Source organism: Helicoverpa zea, chromosome 4 (assembly GCF_022581195.2).
Source record: "Helicoverpa zea isolate HzStark_Cry1AcR chromosome 4, ilHelZeax1.1, whole genome shotgun sequence".
Taxonomy (NCBI): Eukaryota; Metazoa; Arthropoda; class Insecta; order Lepidoptera; family Noctuidae; genus Helicoverpa; species Helicoverpa zea.
In genome coordinates this window covers 7,685,886-7,704,316 of record NC_061455.1, presented here as the reverse complement: position 1 = coordinate 7,704,316, position 18,431 = coordinate 7,685,886, and the positions used below count along the sequence as shown (strand labels likewise).

The window sequence follows — 18,431 nt, the reverse complement described above, 5'->3', positions numbered from 1 at the left end:
GAATAGCATGTTCTAGTCTCTTAGTTCGTGGGTTCGTGTCTTAGTTTTTTGATAAAACATGTATTTAAAACAAGTTTCCTACATGTGGCAGTAAGAAAGAAAACATATAGTTTAAATTGTTGTCTGCGAAAGTAGTTATTCAAAATAGAAGTTCCCTGTATCGAATTTCATTAAACTTCTTGAAAATATTGTTTATAAATGTTAGTAAATATTGTGTTAATTTATTGCAAAATGATAGGTGCATAGGTATAATGTTGAAGCCTGTTAAATATGTTTTTGCGATGTCATAATAACGATATTTAATCAAAGCAAATGTATGAAAGGCATAGCTATAAAATGAGGCGCATATATATTCATACATGGATGTTTCTAGCATACAATTCGTATCGATTACCCGAGGCATCAATGTTGCAGCTAGTTCACTTGAATTCCTCATGTCTGTGGGCGTCGGGCTATATGCTAGGCACGGCTGCATGCACCAGTATAACATTGCTAGGGTTAACATCAATATGTACATATTTTGGGACTTACTGAAAATTTTCAGAAATCTAACAAACCCCGCCCCATTTACAGCACCGACTGTGATTCGTCGGAGTTCAGCTACGTCGGTACACGTAGCGGCCAATGGCGGTCGGGGCTACGCGCAGCCGTAGCGCTACAGCATAGAGGCGCGCGGGGAGCTACACGATCGACAGACGCTACGCCGGAGCTGCTACGCCAGGGAACTGAAAAATGTAAGTACTAATTATTATATTTGTAAAGAATCTTTTCAATGCAATACTCTGTGATATATTTCTGCATATACTTTGTTTTTAACGTGGTGTGCAAAGAACATGTATGTATATAGATACAGCTAGTATGTATATATGTACTCGCCTATGTATAGGTGTGTGCCCGGTCCACACTGGGCGATTATGTAATACGAAGGCGGTAGTCATGCTGAAACAATTTGTTGTTTCATTTATTTATTAACGAGAGTGCAACTGAGATGTGTAGCCCCAGTGATATTTAACAATTATCTCGAAGTACGTACGAGTAGATAAAAAAAACCCCAGTTATTGTAAAAAATGTTTAGGATCGAATGTGCGATCAGTGTCAGTAATAATTCTTGTGTAGCATTAAAAAGTTAAAGTCGGGGCGAACAAAGAAAGGTCATCATTGCACTCTGACGGGTCAAAGAAAATAAAGATATTCAAACGGGTACATGCCAGCTGTTCCTTCACAAAGACGATTTAAGTGTATCTGTGTATGCAATGATTATATTCTACATAATTTTTACGTTTTAGTACAGTCTAATGGCTCGAGAATGTGAGCCGAAGAACCATTTTGACTCAAAATTAATTCTCCATAGCAGCTCAAAAGAAACCTGTATAGTCTTTATCTGTCAAATACTTTTTTCACTAATCCGAGGACTGTCATTTCACTAATCCGCGCATTTTGTGTTGAAAGCACTTAGATCCGTGAGTGAGACGCTTTATTTATAGCATGAGGTAGCAGTCCTCAGGCTTGCATAAAATAGCATCATCACTATAATATTTACGATATAACTTCTAAACGCCATATAATATTTTGTAACACATTCTTGTCAAATATAAAAAAAAAAAAAACTATCAGATCTATGTAGCTGGGTACTGTTGCGGACACTCATACAAGACCAGTGAAGAACTTTTGGCTTTGCTCAGCTATTATTAGACAGCAATAATATAGGTCATGTTTAAGAGGGATTTCCATTAAGCTACAAAATTTGCGAGTATTCAGGCGAAAATATCCGAGATAGTATAGTAGTACATACATACATCAGCGGGGCCCAGCAGGGCCAAGGTCTGCCGGGGCTGCGGGATTGTTCGAAAGAGTTAACGCGGCCCTGGTACATAAAAGGCCCACGATGGAACACGACGGTTTTTAGTCAGTAAGAGTCTGACACTCTCTGACCGCTGCTACCTAAGCGGGAGGGGTCATTTGATGATTTTTGACATCGTTAAAAAAATACACACATAAATCTTTATCCAGACAAGAGTATGTTAATATAATTGTGAGACTTATGGTATAATTTGTTGTCAGGTGTTAGTGCAGAGTGTCATTTGATGTGGGACGTGCGACCGGCGTCATGCAGGGGCTCAATGCCGCGAAGGAGAAGGCCTCGGGGCTCTTCGCCAACAAACCCCTTCTGTTCAAGTAAGTCATTGTATTTATATGATATTTCTAGGCTTTTCGTATAAGGATTCTGCTGATTTGAATAGGAGGTCTAAACAGAACTGATAATCGACTATTAAGAAGACTGTTATAAATACTCACATTATATCTTTGTACAACCGTTGGTGGGAACACTCGAAGGATCGATAGGTGTGGAGACCAGGTGGGACAGTACTTTTCCCAGCAGTAGGACAGTTCAGGCCAGGATAAAAGGGTCCAGGCCTTAAACAAATTCATGCCAGTTCTCGCTGGGAAACTGGATGCAGCATCTTATTATCTACTAATACATCGTCCAATCAAATTGAAGACAATGTAATCTTTTAAGATTAGATACATAGACAAGACATATTTCTCAGATACAGTACCAGAAAGTAGCTTCAAAAGTGATTACAATAGATAGTTTTTTGGACGTACCTTACCACATAATGTTTACCATGGAATTATTGTATTAACTGCTCTTATGGAAGAATATTATTGAAATGATGGTGTAAGCATTCTGAGTAGGTTCTCAGTGACAAAGGCTGAAGATGAATAGAAACGAGAAAGTAAGATATTGTTAACAATTGCAGCATTGGATAGCTGGTTTAGTATGCTTTTTTGGAATGGGTAAATGTTCCTTTAAAACAACGAAACTTTGACCTAACCTTACAGCATATTGGGGTAATGCCAATTATGTCAACTAAGTCATAAGTGTATACTGCCAACTGGGTTTCGACCCACTTTATAATAAAACCTACACTACTCAAACTGAAATTTAGACTGTTTTCTACAAATGCTCGAGTTTAAAGAAGTTTAGGAGTATAGGTAATTACAATAATCTAATGCAATAACTGGTAGCAATTAAACATAACTTTTTGAGCTACGTAAAGATATAAGACAACTTGTCTTTACATCAGCAGTTAGCGGTAATGAGATCTTAGTAATACATTACAGATACTCGTTATATAATTAATAAGCATATGCAAAATCACGGACGCTTCTTTTACATATCAATTCTTCTTCGCATCGCGTGTTTGATGACCTTATCTAATATATGAATAATAAAATAAAAAATCTTCTTGACTTAAACAAAATATCTCCACTATTTGGAGAAAACGTACATTCAACAGTTCATATTGTTCTCTTACCGTCCCGTTTAGAAAATTATCATTGTCAGTAAGAACAAAATGTATGTTACAAATAGTACCTAACAGGCAAGTACTACCTTCAGCAATTGAAAGCAACCTGGACCTAATCCGAACTTAGGTATTATATGTATCATATTAACTTATTATATGTATATGTATTATTTTCACGATATTCACAAATTACTTTGAACGGAGTAAAAGTAACGAAAAATTGTGTATGAATGCGTCATACTCAAGTTTTCATTTCTTTTTGTCTATAAAACTACAATAGAATCTGAAGATATTTTAACTGCAACCGTGAGTTCAAATCAAGTTTGAGAAAACGTAGACGTTGCTAAAAATATGGAAGCAGGAGATAAACAAAAAGAAACAATTGACGGTTGGGCAAGGCGTGGGGAATCGAAGCAATTTAGTTGGAAGCCGCGATACGATCGCTGATAATATTGACAGGAGGATAATACTTGTTGCAATCCAAATAAAATATAAGGGCGGAGAAATCGGACGCTTCTCTAACAAGCATTTTGTACGTAGGGTCGCACTTGTAGAAATATTATTTCAAATGCATCAGTCTTCCTTTTTGGCACCGCCTTGTTCTTGTGTCCTTTAAAAAACACTGTGGATGTAACTTGTCCGAAAAAGGGGTTTTTTTTTTTTTTTTTAATATCCTTGACTTAAACACTTTATCATTTGATGCGCGTATTCATTTGAAATATTTTCTAAATATACATGTATTGTTTTCAATATTGGTAATCATAAAAAAGTTTGTCAGACAGTCAATAAACTATAAAGGAAATCACTGTAAAAAAAATCCTCCATTTTTTGTTTTTGTAAATATAGTAGGTAACTGAAAATATCATTGTAAAATACTAATAAAAATAATATTACTAGCAAGTGTAAATTTTATATCAATTTCCTCATGTATGTACGGGAAAAAAACTGGCCTGCTTCTCAAACTCTCAACCTGGCCTAATTTTGATTTATACGCACTTTTCCTTCTCTGTCTTCATTAGGTCTTCCCAACTAGCACACTAGTGGAAATAGCAGCCTATTTTGCAACTGTTAGCTGTACAGTAGTGCTTTAGGGGTTCCGAAAGTAACTCTAAGTTCTACTATTGCTTCCGTAGCTACTCATAGCTGTAAATATCACTTAAGGCAGCAGAAACTGAACCAAATGGCACTCTAGGTTTTACAAGAGATCATTCTACAACCCATTTGCAGCCTACATCTCTAAAAGAGAGTTCAAACAATTATGTTAAAGGTTAAAGCTGCTAAAGAGTTTCTATTGCCACTGATGTACGCGTTAGAACTGCATAAAGACTCTAATTGTAGACTTTTTAACGGAACTGTATAAAAGATATATTTAACACTTTTCTGCCACTAAAGGTTCCATTGCAGAAGTGATTTGTTCTTTTGTGCAGACTTAAGTAGGAATTTGATCCTCTGTTCTACTTATAACCACATTAAGGTTCCACAATAGAAGCAGGAGGTTAATAGACATTGCCTGCTCATTTGGATACATTCTGTTATTTTATTCATAAACACAAGCAAAGGTCCCGTAGATTTCGTTTTCTCAATTACTGATAACGAATCAGTTACAGAGGAAAAATAATGTTTGTCTTGAAGTAATAAAAAACTTATAACAAAAAATATGTATTTATTCAAGAATATAAAAAAAATCAGTAGCTCCATTTATTTACTCTTAAGTATAGTGAAACACTCCGTTTTTTCCATTTAAATGGACAGATGCAAAGTTCTTGTTTATTTTGTTGTGCATTAAAAGTTTGAATTATTTTGAACGGTATTTTGAAAACAAGGTAACACATGGTACTTAAGTGTTAAACAATTAACAATAATATATCATCGTATTATAGAGTTTCCAACGACTTCTACGGATCTCTAAACAAGTAGCCATTAATAGTGTGGTTTGATATCTGCAGTATCACAGTGCAGACTTGAACTGCAATAGAGGTACAGATATTACTTGGACCTTCAGAAGAGTGAAGCTTAGCGCTATGACGCGCAGAGAGGAGTTTTCAAGGTGGAAGTTGCAACTTAAAGCTGCTTTCAATGGACGCCATGTTTACAAGATAATTATTTATTAGTAGTCGAGAAATTTATAGGTTTTTATCGCATTTGTAGTAAAATATATCTAAATATCGAACAAGCAACTTACTAAAAACGAATGTAGTCCAGTATGTAATTTCAATATCGTGTAGGTATGTGATACAAAAATATTTATGTAATAATAATTTATATATTTTACGATATACTGAGGTAATTATTGAGGCGCGTTAAAAATACATCAACAATATCAACTATATTCACGATAAACTGATCTGCGTTTGTAGCTACTTACCATATAATACAAAATATAGCTCAAAAACACTTACCTTCACTTAATATTTATTTGTATTCAGTAATGTCTGACTCAGGAACAACAAATATATTTTATAAATGAGAGACAAGGTGAACGATCAGTGAAGTTTTCTTCATTCAGCTAAATTTGTCATTCATTCAATCATCGTCATAAGATCTTTAGTATGGTGTTAATTATTAGTTGCCACTCCTATATCGCTTTTATGCCTCTACTATGAAGTTCTAATGGAACTATAGACTGCAAAAAGTTGTGCCCCTTTGGCTGCAAAGCTGCTGCATCAGGTCTGTAGAGCACGCTCTGGCGCTTGATCTTGGCACCTTTGGTAATAATCGGATTGGCTCTAAAGCTCTTAAGCAACAGTTTTGTGCTACTTGGGTTTAGTGGTGATGTTTCTGTATTTATTTTTTTATGTATGAAAGTATTATAAAGTACCTAATTAAAATAACGTATCGTAAATGGTGAGTGTTAGGTTTACCAACTAGATTCGTATGGATTTTATTAATTTAATAGGGTAAAAATATTACGATTTCTTGAACCGTCGAAATAGAAGAACAAAGTTCCCTTCACGCGGATCATAATACCAAATGGTCCGGATTCGATAAATAATGCGATTACTGCGTTAGCTCGGGCAGCCCTAGAGGTACAGTCGAGTGCTCAGCGCTGATAACAAACAGACATCATCCGGATTTGTGTCGTCATGCGAACGCTCCGAATGCAAGGAACCAAGTACCTACGAGCACATAAGTACTTTGTAGCGGTGATTTGTGCACAAATCTCTACTTGTTACGATAGGACTTGGAATTATTATGATAAATGGTTACAGTTTTTGAGGATTACTTGATAACGTTTATAAGAACTTTTAACACCATTTTTTTTTAACATAGGGTTAGTGTCAGTACTTGATTCCTATATATGAATGAGTATATCAAAATGACTACCAAAAAAAACTTTTTACAAAAAAATAAAACTGACGCCCAAAACACTGAAAAGCAAAAAAAAAAACGCTATTCTTAAGTGCATCGGCCTAGAAGTCAGTGTCTAATGGATGTACCAAAGTTTATTTCGCCACCGACTTCTAGACCTCCTCCTTTTTGGGAAGTTGGTTAAAGATAGCTTTTTAACTTATTGCAAAAAGACACCAGATTAAAAATGACCATTCGCTTTAGATGCAACAAATCACCATACATCTGTATCCTGTGAGGTATCCCTAAGGTTTTAAGCTCATAAATTGCATAGCGAGAACGGAGAGGAAGGGTAGACGGTTCATTATTTAGTCCGTTTAAATCACTAAGTCCTTAAAAGACATTAGCAGGCTTTGTAGCGTTATCGCGAAACACAAAAGAGATTTAGAGTGAGCTGACAAGGGGAGGAACCCGTCAGTTTTTATTCAATAATATTCAACTATACAGTACTCTGTACGGCTTGATAGTACAGGATCTTTTAATAGCAGGATTAATATTTTAATTGGACGCTTTATGTCTTCGAGAAGCTTATACTGTAGGCACCCATTATCAATGGCTTTTGTTTTGATGAAGAATTTTAGGCACGGAATATTTATTTTACTGAAGCAAATTAATTTAGATTCAAACAATTTACTTCAATTGGCCAATTAATTGATTACAATTGATAGTACGTTATATTACTATTAATTAATAATATCAACATAGAGGTGTTATTAATCAAAAGGTACGCTCGCCGTTATTAAGAGTTATTTTTCAACTATTTTATATTTTTTGTTTAAACTGACTTTTCGGCTTCAAATTGTAGATACTTTTCCAATGTTTTTGCAATAAATGATTGTTTTGCAATCAGTACGAGACAATAAAAGGTTTAGACAACTAAATACGTGTAGAGCACTCACGCTAATTGTTTCCGCCATTTGAATATTGCTCGCGACAATTACTCGATTGGTCCGTCGCCGGAGGCCGCTGCTGCACAACGGACCCCTAAATTAATTGCTCTCTGCTCACTTTGTTTTATTTTGATAAAGACAAAACTGACTGCTGAAATACAATAAAAAGTTAGAAGGCTTTTAAAAAGCAACGATGAGTGTAGAATTAATTTAGATGTACTTTGGCTTGATGACTTTATTTATTTCACTACGCAAACGATAATATAATAGATATTAAAACATAGCTGTAGGTGACATTGAAAGAAATGGGTAATTTCCTTCTTTTTTAACATTGTGGTGTAAGAAAAATAATTCAACTCAATAGCTGCAGAATAATAAATGCAAATGTCTATTAGAAGCTACGATCATACATTCATATCGATATGACTTATGGGAAGGCTACGTAAATAAGGAAACTCAAACTAACAAACTATATTTCCTCAATTTGTGCCTTCTCTCGGATAATTTCGCTATCCGGGAAAGGCGCACCCTGAACTTCCTGCATCAAGATTTCACGATGTTATGAAATATTTCCTATATCAAATATATTGCCAATATGGACTAGCACAGTGACATCAAAGTTATAAAACGGCAAATGTTAAATAAAAAATGCAAATCTGACGCTTTTTATGTCAATTAATTTATTTCGTTCCTAAGTTCCCGTTTCTTAGAAAAAAACATTTCTTTCGAAAGTTCGTCCTTGAATTTGCAGAAAAAAATGTTTTTAAGACGTATGTTTTTAACCAATAGGCTTATTAAAAAGCCACGTTAAGCGTTGTGTATAAATTGTAAAAAATGAGCTCTTTCATCCTTCGACATCCTTCCTTCTTTATTGAAACGAGATACCTAATTTGAATAGCGCTTAACTGTTATTACCTATGTCTGCCTTTTAACAAATACCAGTCTTGTATGAGTAAATCGTCTTCGTATCCAAGGTCAAGGATGAGTTGAAAAGCAGTCACATGGGATCGTCCCTACTCACAAGTTTGCAAACCATCATGAACTTTATTTTGTGCAATACTTACATTTCATCGGCAATATCACATCATGTTAGTCTGATATTATAAACGTGAACCGTGTAAGTAGATGTTTCTGTCGTTACACAAAAAAAATATGTAAAGGCTACTCTTTATGTCGGCGTAGAAAGTAGTTACATCTAGGGAATATTCTTACCTATGTGAAATAAATGGTAGGTGACTATAAAAATCTATTCACAACTGTTTGGTTGATTTGCCATTGTCTATGCATAAAATATTTGATTAGACTGTTAGCGCTTCAATAATGATGTGATAATAATGATGTCTTAGATAAACAGCTTAGTACCTATTTTCCGTTTCACTAGTCCAAAAACCCACAGTGAAGTTAGAAGGTCTATTGTAGTCAAAGTCAAAAACGTTTATTAAAAATAGACTAGTTTTTAGCACTTTTTCACATCAAATAATACAAAAGGACAGCACCCCCAAAACATGACAACCCTTTCACCACTTCCTAGTGTTATGGCTGGGAAGAAGAAGTGGTGAAGAACAAACTTCCCAGCAACACAGCTGTCTATTACAATTTAATTATAAATTCAATTACAATTATACAATTCAATATAGTTTCAAATGATAGTCACAAAAAAAAAAATATATAAAAAACACTTGTTGTCCACTTCAGAGCTGCCATCTGCGTGTATCTGTGAAATAATCATTAATGTTATAATAAGGATATAGTGGAAGAGGAAGACCAAAAAAACGAGGGATGGATTGTGTGAAAGTAGATATGGTAAGAAAGAATGTTACTTGTGAGATGACGGCAGATAGAAGAGTATGGAAGAAGAAAACATGCTGCGCCGACCCCAAATGAAATTGGGATAAGGGCAGGAAGATGATGATGATGATGATGTTATAATAAGCCTTTTTAATCAGAATATCCTTAATTTTGATTTTAAAAGAACTGTCCTGTGTATTGGAGTATCTCGACAAACGTTTTCATTTCATTGACAGTTTATATAGTTTTTGACAATCGTTACTGGCCCTAAAAACATCGAATACTTAATAAATGAAACTTTTGCAGCTTTACCCGTTGAAGTTGTAGTTTCTAACATAAGTTACTTCCCAATATAGGTACAGTTTCACTGGAAAGTGATATCTGATAGCATAATTTATAGACAACACAATTTTTCATGTATTTCTACACAATAGACAAGTAATATAACGCGAATAATAATCTGCACACACCGAAGTTACTCGGAGTTAGACGTCAAAGTGTTATGTTACTTAACTAATTGGCGAATAGTCGTCAAACCATTTGCCTGAGGGCTTGTGGGTGAAATTTTAATGAGGATTTGCCTTTCTGGGCTTGATGCGGGTGGACATGGCCAATTAATGATAAATATTTTGTGTGTAGAGCACATGAATAGATTTATTTTGGGATTTTATTGATGGGAATAAGGAGATGTGCTATAGTGTTAAAGTACATGAAATATCGATGGTTCTTATGGTCAGTCTTCATTATATTTTAACATTGATATAGTGTCAGGTTAAACATAATCTAACATTCAAAGTTTTTTCAGTATTTTCATAGAATTACTTGAAACCAAAAATCTGGCTTCTTGTTTTCTAGTATTATTCCCGTAGCTCGAATAACAAACAAGAGAATAGAATGAGTTCCTTCCCGGTGATAAAGTAAACTATGGCTAATCGTGTCGTCATCTCGCGAGATCGATAGATTGGGTGCCGCCGCTATGTCTGTCCGTCGGGACGGCGCGGCGCCTCGGCCGCCGGCTCGGCGCGGCGCCAGGGGGACGAGAGATCCGCAAATAAATCTTATAAGCCGCCACTTCCGTAAATTATTTATATTTGTTATGATTTCTATCTGTCTCATATCGATTAGCTTATTTGGGTTAATTTTCCGGCTTCAATCAGAGGTATTTTCACCAAATAACATGTGAAGGTTTATGAAATTATATTTATAAATTATATAGATATCGGTTATTAAACTTTATACGGACAAATGCTGATCTTTTACGAATTTTTCGAACAAATTATTCTTTATTAAATTATTAGAATCTAGTTCATAACTTAAATTCTTAATATTTTGAAATCATACAAATAAGCCTTTTCCAGCAGTCGACGTCCTACAGCTGTAACGACTACTATAACAAATTACAATAAATAAGTAATATACCAACTTCGATACTATTTCACGCATCAATATCAAACATCCCTTTTCATAAAATAAATTAGAAAACTCCAATCAACCAGCTCCCATAACGAGAGGCGGATTAAAAAAGTATTTTATCATCCCTCTGACTTACACTCATTACGGGAACTATATTGTCATAATGAGAATCCGCTGTGAAAGGACACAGATTTAATTTGCTGCGTGGACGCGACCACACAGGCGGTGGGGCGGTACCTACCTCCGGTATTAATCCCACTTCAAAGGACACACTGGAATTACAGACTCCTATTATAGGTATAGCGGTATTATATTTAAATGAACGTAGTTTGACTTGCACGGAGTTAATTATTTCGGTCTCTTTCTGGCTTCATGCTGGAATAGGAAAAAGTTGATTATGGTTGCTAAAGGACTCGGTCTCGTTTTCTTTATTCAGTATTTTTGACGTCATGGACAGCTTGTACGATGGTAGTTATTATAACTTTAATAGGTATTATTAAGATAGTATTGATACAACTTATCTTTTCATCATAATAATTAAAGTTCAAATTACTTAGCCAATAAGTACCAAAGAAGCGCAGATTTCAGCACTTTATCTATGTGGTTGCAGTGACATATAAACCGCTTTTCTACCATAGAGATTGAGTGTAAAATCTGGCGTGTATTTAAAACAAAGCCGGATGTCTGGCGCCAACCGAGGGTAGACGTAGAGGCGCCCACTCATTCCACTCTCACGCGTCTTCACAAACTACTATGTTCCAAATCGCACAGAGCTTTCAAACCGGAGTTTATATGTCATCTAGGTATGCGTGAGTTTTCCCTACGTGTTTTTCACCACGTACTTTTCAACAACATATTTTTTGTTAAACTTAGGTAAGTTTAACAAAAAATATGTGTATACTTGGAGAAATTTTGGCAAAGATACAAGAGTTTCAGCTTACGTGTGCGCTTAACCTTGTTTTTTATTATCCATTGGTTAACTTTTAAAGTTTTTAAATGAGACCAAAAATCTTGCACGAAATGGTAACAAAAACACTGTCGCCTCTACTCGTCGCCTACTCTGTGATCGGGCGATCGACATTCGTCGTTTTGTCTGCGCCTCCACGTCACTAATGTACGCGGTGTGCAAATATTTGAGTTCGCCAAGACTTATTGATCAGCAGTGAGATCATGACGGCTTGCACTCCAAGCTTCCGTCACGTTTGGAGTGCTTGTAAGCTGGTGTGCGTGCAATTTTGCGCTTTGTCCGACCCTCGCACACTGGAGAACAATGTTTGACATCAATCGATGCGCTTATTTTCCTAAGCTTGTGGTCGATTTGGATAAACGGTTTGTGTTTCCAATGTGTAAGAAGTAAGAAACAAGTTTGGGGATTGAGTCATAGTTTTCCCGGTTTACAACTTTGTGTTCAATATTTTTGGAGTTTATGGCTTCCCCGCTGAGTAACACATTTTTGGCAACGTTCGCTATAACTTACAACTTTAGAAGAATAACTGTTTGTATTTCAAGGTAAACAAGTTAATGATTAAGAAACCCATTAAAACTTGTGAAGTATATTTCTAAATCCATAATGTTTGTAGCAAGTTAATATAAGCTGAACGTTTCAGCACTCGATTGAATTTCCGGGTGGTAACGACGTTGCGGCCCAACGCCAGCGGAAATACCGTTAATGCATGTCAATTGTTGTACCCCTAACTTTGTTGAGCACCACTCTACGGGGTACAATACTTGCCTCATTTTAAAATATTTAAGTAAACGATTTACTAGCACATTGTACAAAACAAAAATAAGAGTAAAACCATAGGTATGCCTCCAGCTTCAAGAAAATGATAACTGTTTACCGGCGACGACGATCGATACGACTATGAACCTATGAACATAGTCTTACATCGGTTTATGACATTATGTCCCAGAACGAGATGAACATGTTTAAAGCAAGCAATAATATATTATGATGCAATTGGCTATTAATATACCATCAAAAATTAAGATACTTAGGTATCTTTAAAAACCATAATTATTATTCTTTGAAGATGAAGTTTGAACGTGATCTTTTAAGTCCAAAATCAGCCTGCTCCGTCCACATTCACTCACGCAGATTGTGAGTCAAAACATGCGATGCACACCGCAGTCACCGCGCATTGTACCGCGCTAGTGTAGTGAGAGACAGCTTCCCCGTATGTACACAACAAAGGGTTGCACTCGATATTGCTTAATGGACAGTGAAGGCTGAGATAGCGACGTGATAAATCACCGACGTGATTACCGAGCCATTATCTAAAATACAATCTCGGGGGCGACAACTCGGAGAAAGTAAAGTTGTTGATGTAATTGACGGTGACGCCGTGCCGTTGTCTTTATTAGATCAAAATTACTGAGAGATTTTTCGTTGCGGAAAAATATTTATATTTAGCTTTGCTAAGTTATTAAAGCTTTCATAATCTTTGTTAGGGATAAGAAGATATATTTCTGCCAGTAATGTATAAAGGTTATAGAAAAACACTAGTCTGATAGAAACCGCGAAATTACATTTCTACATGTCGCTCCCTCGGTAGTCGATCAACAGCAAACAAATAAGCGTATTGGTACAATCGAGTCTATTTCATGCAAGCCCCTCAAGTGACGCGCTCAAAGAGAAGCCAGAGCGATCCGTCCGCCGGCTTGCGCCACTCCTTTGAACAACGCTCACAAAGTTACAAAGGCAGAGCTTTCTACGTGTGGATATTACCAACTCGATTTAATGAACCAATTAAAAATGTCGATTGAAAAATCTTTCTCTAAATGCAAATTAAAAAGAAAACCAATATGTTTTTTAATCCTAGCATAATCTCAAAATTTATTTTTAAAAAAATTATTGTTATTTTATCTATAAAAGTCCTAAGTATAAATACAGAAAAAAAGAAATGACTTGTTCCACATTAGTTCCTAAAATATGCGCATAATAATGTCTAAACGACAAAGACAAATTAATAAAGACGTCGTCCGGGCAATATTCATCAATCTTACAATAAACACTTACATCGCGTTGTATTGAAATGTAGGCTTAGTATTTAAATGGGTTCCCATTTGTAGTCCCGAAACATGAAAATAGCGTGGCTCTCAAACAGAGAGGGGTTGCGTAGACTTAATAAAATGCGCAAAGCGTCTGCTGACAAGGATGTATGCAAATCAGACGGTACGCTTGTACGCAGATACTTACCGTTGATACGTACTAGTAGCAAACATAGCATTATTAATGTAGTCTAGTTGGGGGTATATTCATGTAGGTATTTGAAGTCTTGAAATTATTCATTAACCTAACCAGATTTAATTATTAATTATTTTAAAAAAATATTTAGTCAACTTCCACTATTGACGTTGTGAAATGAGATATATTTCGGTTCTTAAAAAAATAATTTACGTTAGTAATATTGTATAAGAGGCAGAGTGCCGTCTCTGTAGCTTCGTAAGTCTGTGGTGGGCGTACTTTTAAAGTATATTGCGTATCCTCATACATACGTATGGTGAGGGTTATTGTTGTTTTTCAAAGCTAGCGTTTCGCCCATCTGAAAGGGGTTTTACCGCGGTTTCACTTCGCCTTTAACAGATTTGTAGCTACGCATTGCACATTTAATACACGGTGGATGCTTTTATATCCCGCGGTCGGATTTATTGAGTGTTTAGGATTCATAAAAACGTTATGACGAATTCATTAAATAATTTTATGGGTTCTTTCGTGAATCACAATGCAAAATTTGTCTTTGGGTGGTTGTTTATTAAAGATTTATGTTCATAATTTATCGATGAGTTAAGTCTACAATAGTTCGTTCCATAATACTTTAGCATGAACTTTAGAATAATTTGATCGCCAATGGATTATCCACTTCCAGTGTCTAGACAACAGAGTTTAGGAGTGTTAAGGAGCTCCCAAGAACGATTGCGAAACTTTATAATTTAATGCGGCTATAAAATTTAAACTATCTGCTAGTCTCTTAGCTGGCTATCAACGCTGAGATAAATCCAGGAGAAAAGGGTCTCAATTCAGCTTACCGTCTCAGAAAAGCGATACGATCAAATGGATGCAACTTAAATAAGCATTAAGAAACATTTTTGCGACCTCCTCAGAGATAAGTTTCTCTTGATCCCCGGCCATTGTGATAGTCATCTGTAGAAAACTCCGTGAAAAGCCCCGGACTCATTCGCCATTCATGGGGCGATTTGATTTACTTAAGATCTTTGCCCTGATACTGTCTATTAAGCGAGTGCTTCACGAAAGAGGACGGTCGTTTTTATAAAAGTATAATGTGATACGTTGACCAAAATATCTCCTGTATTCAGTAACGTATTTTTAAGTAATGGTCTTAGAAAAAATTTGCCGAATAGAGATTTGGGAAGTATTGTTGTAACTTACGAAGATTTCATTGTAGTTTATGATGAACTGAAAGTGATATCGATATATTAAGTATATCCATAGATATTTACAAGATCACTTAACTCTATTGATGACTACGTTGGACGTACATTTGTATGTTAGACTCCAGATCTACAAATTCAACTCGATCAGATTCACAAAATAAAAAAGTAATTTCGATGGTGTTTTTTATATGGTTGGTTTACAAAAGAGGTGCATTAGAAGGGTGGGTTAACGCGTGGTTCCGGGCGAACGGACGGACGATTTATAAAATGAGTTTGCGGTGCAACCAAGCCGTCATACCCCATTGGTTACGTCTCACTTCTTTATTAGTGATGCTCCGGTTAGGGAGTTGCGTGTTATCGATAAAAATATACTTATAGAACTATTACAGTTTCTGATATTGTTTAAATTAAAGCCGGAAAAATATTTATCGTAATTTATTATGTAACATAGAATCGGATACATACTTACTTTATTTCTTGTAGGTACTTGTCGAGATTTTTAAGGTCAATTTTTATTCTAATACTATAACATTTTTATCGAACAAGCAGTGATAATATGCTAGCATTTTGTTGTTAGATCTATTATTTTGTTAATTACAATATAGGAACAAATGCCAGAAGAACAATCACCAAATTACTAACAAGAAAAAGATAAAGTAGTATTTACCAAAAAGAAACACTGTTGTTGAATGAGTACAAACTCCTTTTACTTATAATAGTAATAAGTAAAATTAATAGGTTGGCTACCAACTATAATAAGCAATTCACCAAATGAGCCTATAACACAAATTACAAAAAAAAAAAACACTATTTGGTTAATAAAAACATAAATAAAAAGCAGTTTCACATCCCTATTTCACGGACATTTGTCGCGCACGTCACCATTTTTCCCTCGGTGCGCCGCCATCAGTGGAAAGTTAAAAGCATTGAAAGACATATCGCGGGTTCCTTCCAGGCTCCATTGTTCTCTCGCCCTTTGTCCCGCGCCGAATGTTTTAATGTAATTGGCTTTGTGAGACGATTTTTTTACCCCACTTTCCCCGTCGTGTGTTCGTAACATACGAAAAGTTTCGGTTTTATCCACTCGGCTGGGCGTATTGTAAGTTGGCCTTAATTATTAGTAGTAGCTATGACAAGTTCAATAATGTACATTGGTAGATATGTGGCATGACGTATGATAAAATAAAAGTGTTGTGCGTGGTATATGATTATTTCAAACAATTCCATTTTTAATAAAATCCAATGATTTTGACTTTAAAGCTTTAAATTAAAAATGGCTTAACATAAAGTAAAGTAGGCCGATTGCAGTAACACAGTTTGATCACAGAAAGACTACTGTGTCATGCATATTACTACAACATCCTTCCTATTTTAACCACCCCATCTCCTCTGACTCCAGTAAGTGAGTTGGATATAAATTGGGGCATTGTCTGTGAATCTGGAGCATTCGCGAGACTTTTAGGACCATTCTGCAATACGAAGAAAAATACTAAACTCCAATACTGTGCCCCTCTCCTTCACGTTTAATGAATTTCCTTAAGGACAGACAAGGAGAGATAAGGATTGATTATTATTATCGGCATAGAATATTTGCAGAATAAGATAGCTGATCTTGAATGAATTCCCTTTTGTTTTCTCGCTCTGATGCTGTTTCGTTTCGCTCTGGCGCACAGGACTTAGCACTATATACACTCCTGTCACCAGAATACAGGATCAATCCGCAGTGTGATTCGGTACTTTTTTACAAAATTGTATTAGTACTTATTTATTACAGAAAGTTTTATGATATATGTAGATGCTACACGATGTTTGAATGAATTGATTAAAGTTTTCAGTAATTGGATGTAATTGATTTCCGGAAATATACATTAGTTTTCTGTTTTGATGCTAACTGATGAATTTACATTAGTAGTTCCGCACAAGAGAGGACAGATTGATAACCTAAGTGTTTTGCATTTATCTCAAACTAACTTGTTGCTATCGGATATGAACTGTTGCACTTAGGCACCTATATACTTCAACAAGGCCAAAATCTAGTTGTCACTGCCGATCGTCTTACAATGTAATTGTTTATTTACTTTATGAAGCATCGTTGTAAAACAACATAGTTTACATACAAAAAAAAAAATCACAAATAAACGCGGTGTTTCATGTAATCATCATTAACAGTAAAACAGAAAAATGGCGCCTCAAATAGTAATTAATAAAATAAATGAGCAACAGGTCAAACATCTTTGCAGAATATCTCTGTGAGTGAGGACAGAGGGAGCGTGGCACGCATTTCTGGCTAGTTTGATATCAGCTCCCGTCACATCACAACCGTTCCTTCGTTCCGTTAAAATATACGATAAATTACTCTTGATCAATCGTTCTCTTATACACGAGCGAAGTTTGAACACAATGACCGCGTTTTACTGTGAAATATAAAAGTGCTATTCAGCTTTCCTCTAAAACTGAACTTCAGTGCCGTATTTCACCGTTTCTAGGCAGTGTTTAGAAAAAACCTTCTCACGTTCTCCTAAGTTTATTTATGTGTTAAAAGAAATCCACAGGTTGTTGTTTCATAGTGTTGCATATCCTGAGGGAATACTGTTGAAATTCGGACTTTATCTCTCAAGTATAAGGTAGTAAGTTGTTTAAGAGACAAGGGGGTGTGATTCTGATTCTGATATCACCTGTTGATTTCACCAAGTAAATCCTCCGAGACCATGTTTTGGAGGATACTGTGAGTATTAACTTAAGTTACGAAATCTTGTGGTTGCAGAGAAAATGTAATTTTTAGAACGGGGCTTTATTCTATTATTTTTTTTTTCAGTGTATTCAGAAAACTTGATTCTGTACTTTGATGTATTTGGATGAAATAAGCATGTTAAATGTTGATTTAAAAAATAGTCCCATTAATTGCAAAACTGTAGAAGGATTACTTTCGTTATCCTTAATTTGGCCTTCAAATCAATTGAAAACTCTCATCAAATTACACTTGTGATAAATTGAAATCTTATCACAGAATGCTATGAAAAAGTGGGGAACAATGAAGAAATACTGAGCTACATTTTTATGATCTTCGTTACTACATTTTTATATGACAGGTTAAATCCGAAAGGCATTTTTTCGGAATCACTAGTCCCTCGTCAGGGCACAATAAGCCACTGTTATATTTATGTGTCCATACGTCATCGTTCCCCTCTGAAACGGTCTCAGGAGACAGCATTATGATGTCACAGGTAGACCAATTTATTTTTATTATTGAACTTTATCGACTGATGTATCAATACTTACGTACTCG

General features: G+C 35.5%; 1 protein-coding gene across 1 annotated transcript in view; it reads left to right on the top strand.

Annotated features, from left to right (window-relative positions):
• The first annotated feature begins 2,067 nt into the window (after nucleotides 1-2,067).
• Nucleotides 2,068-18,431, top strand: part of LOC124630097 (vesicular glutamate transporter 1) — a 33,993-nt gene continuing 17,629 nt past the window's right edge. Inside the window, exon 1 of the mRNA XM_047163825.1 lies at nucleotides 2,068-2,175. Coding sequence (XP_047019781.1) covers nucleotides 2,108-2,175 — 68 coding nt within the window. The 5' untranslated portion in view covers nucleotides 2,068-2,107. The remainder of the gene's footprint in view (nucleotides 2,176-18,431) is intronic.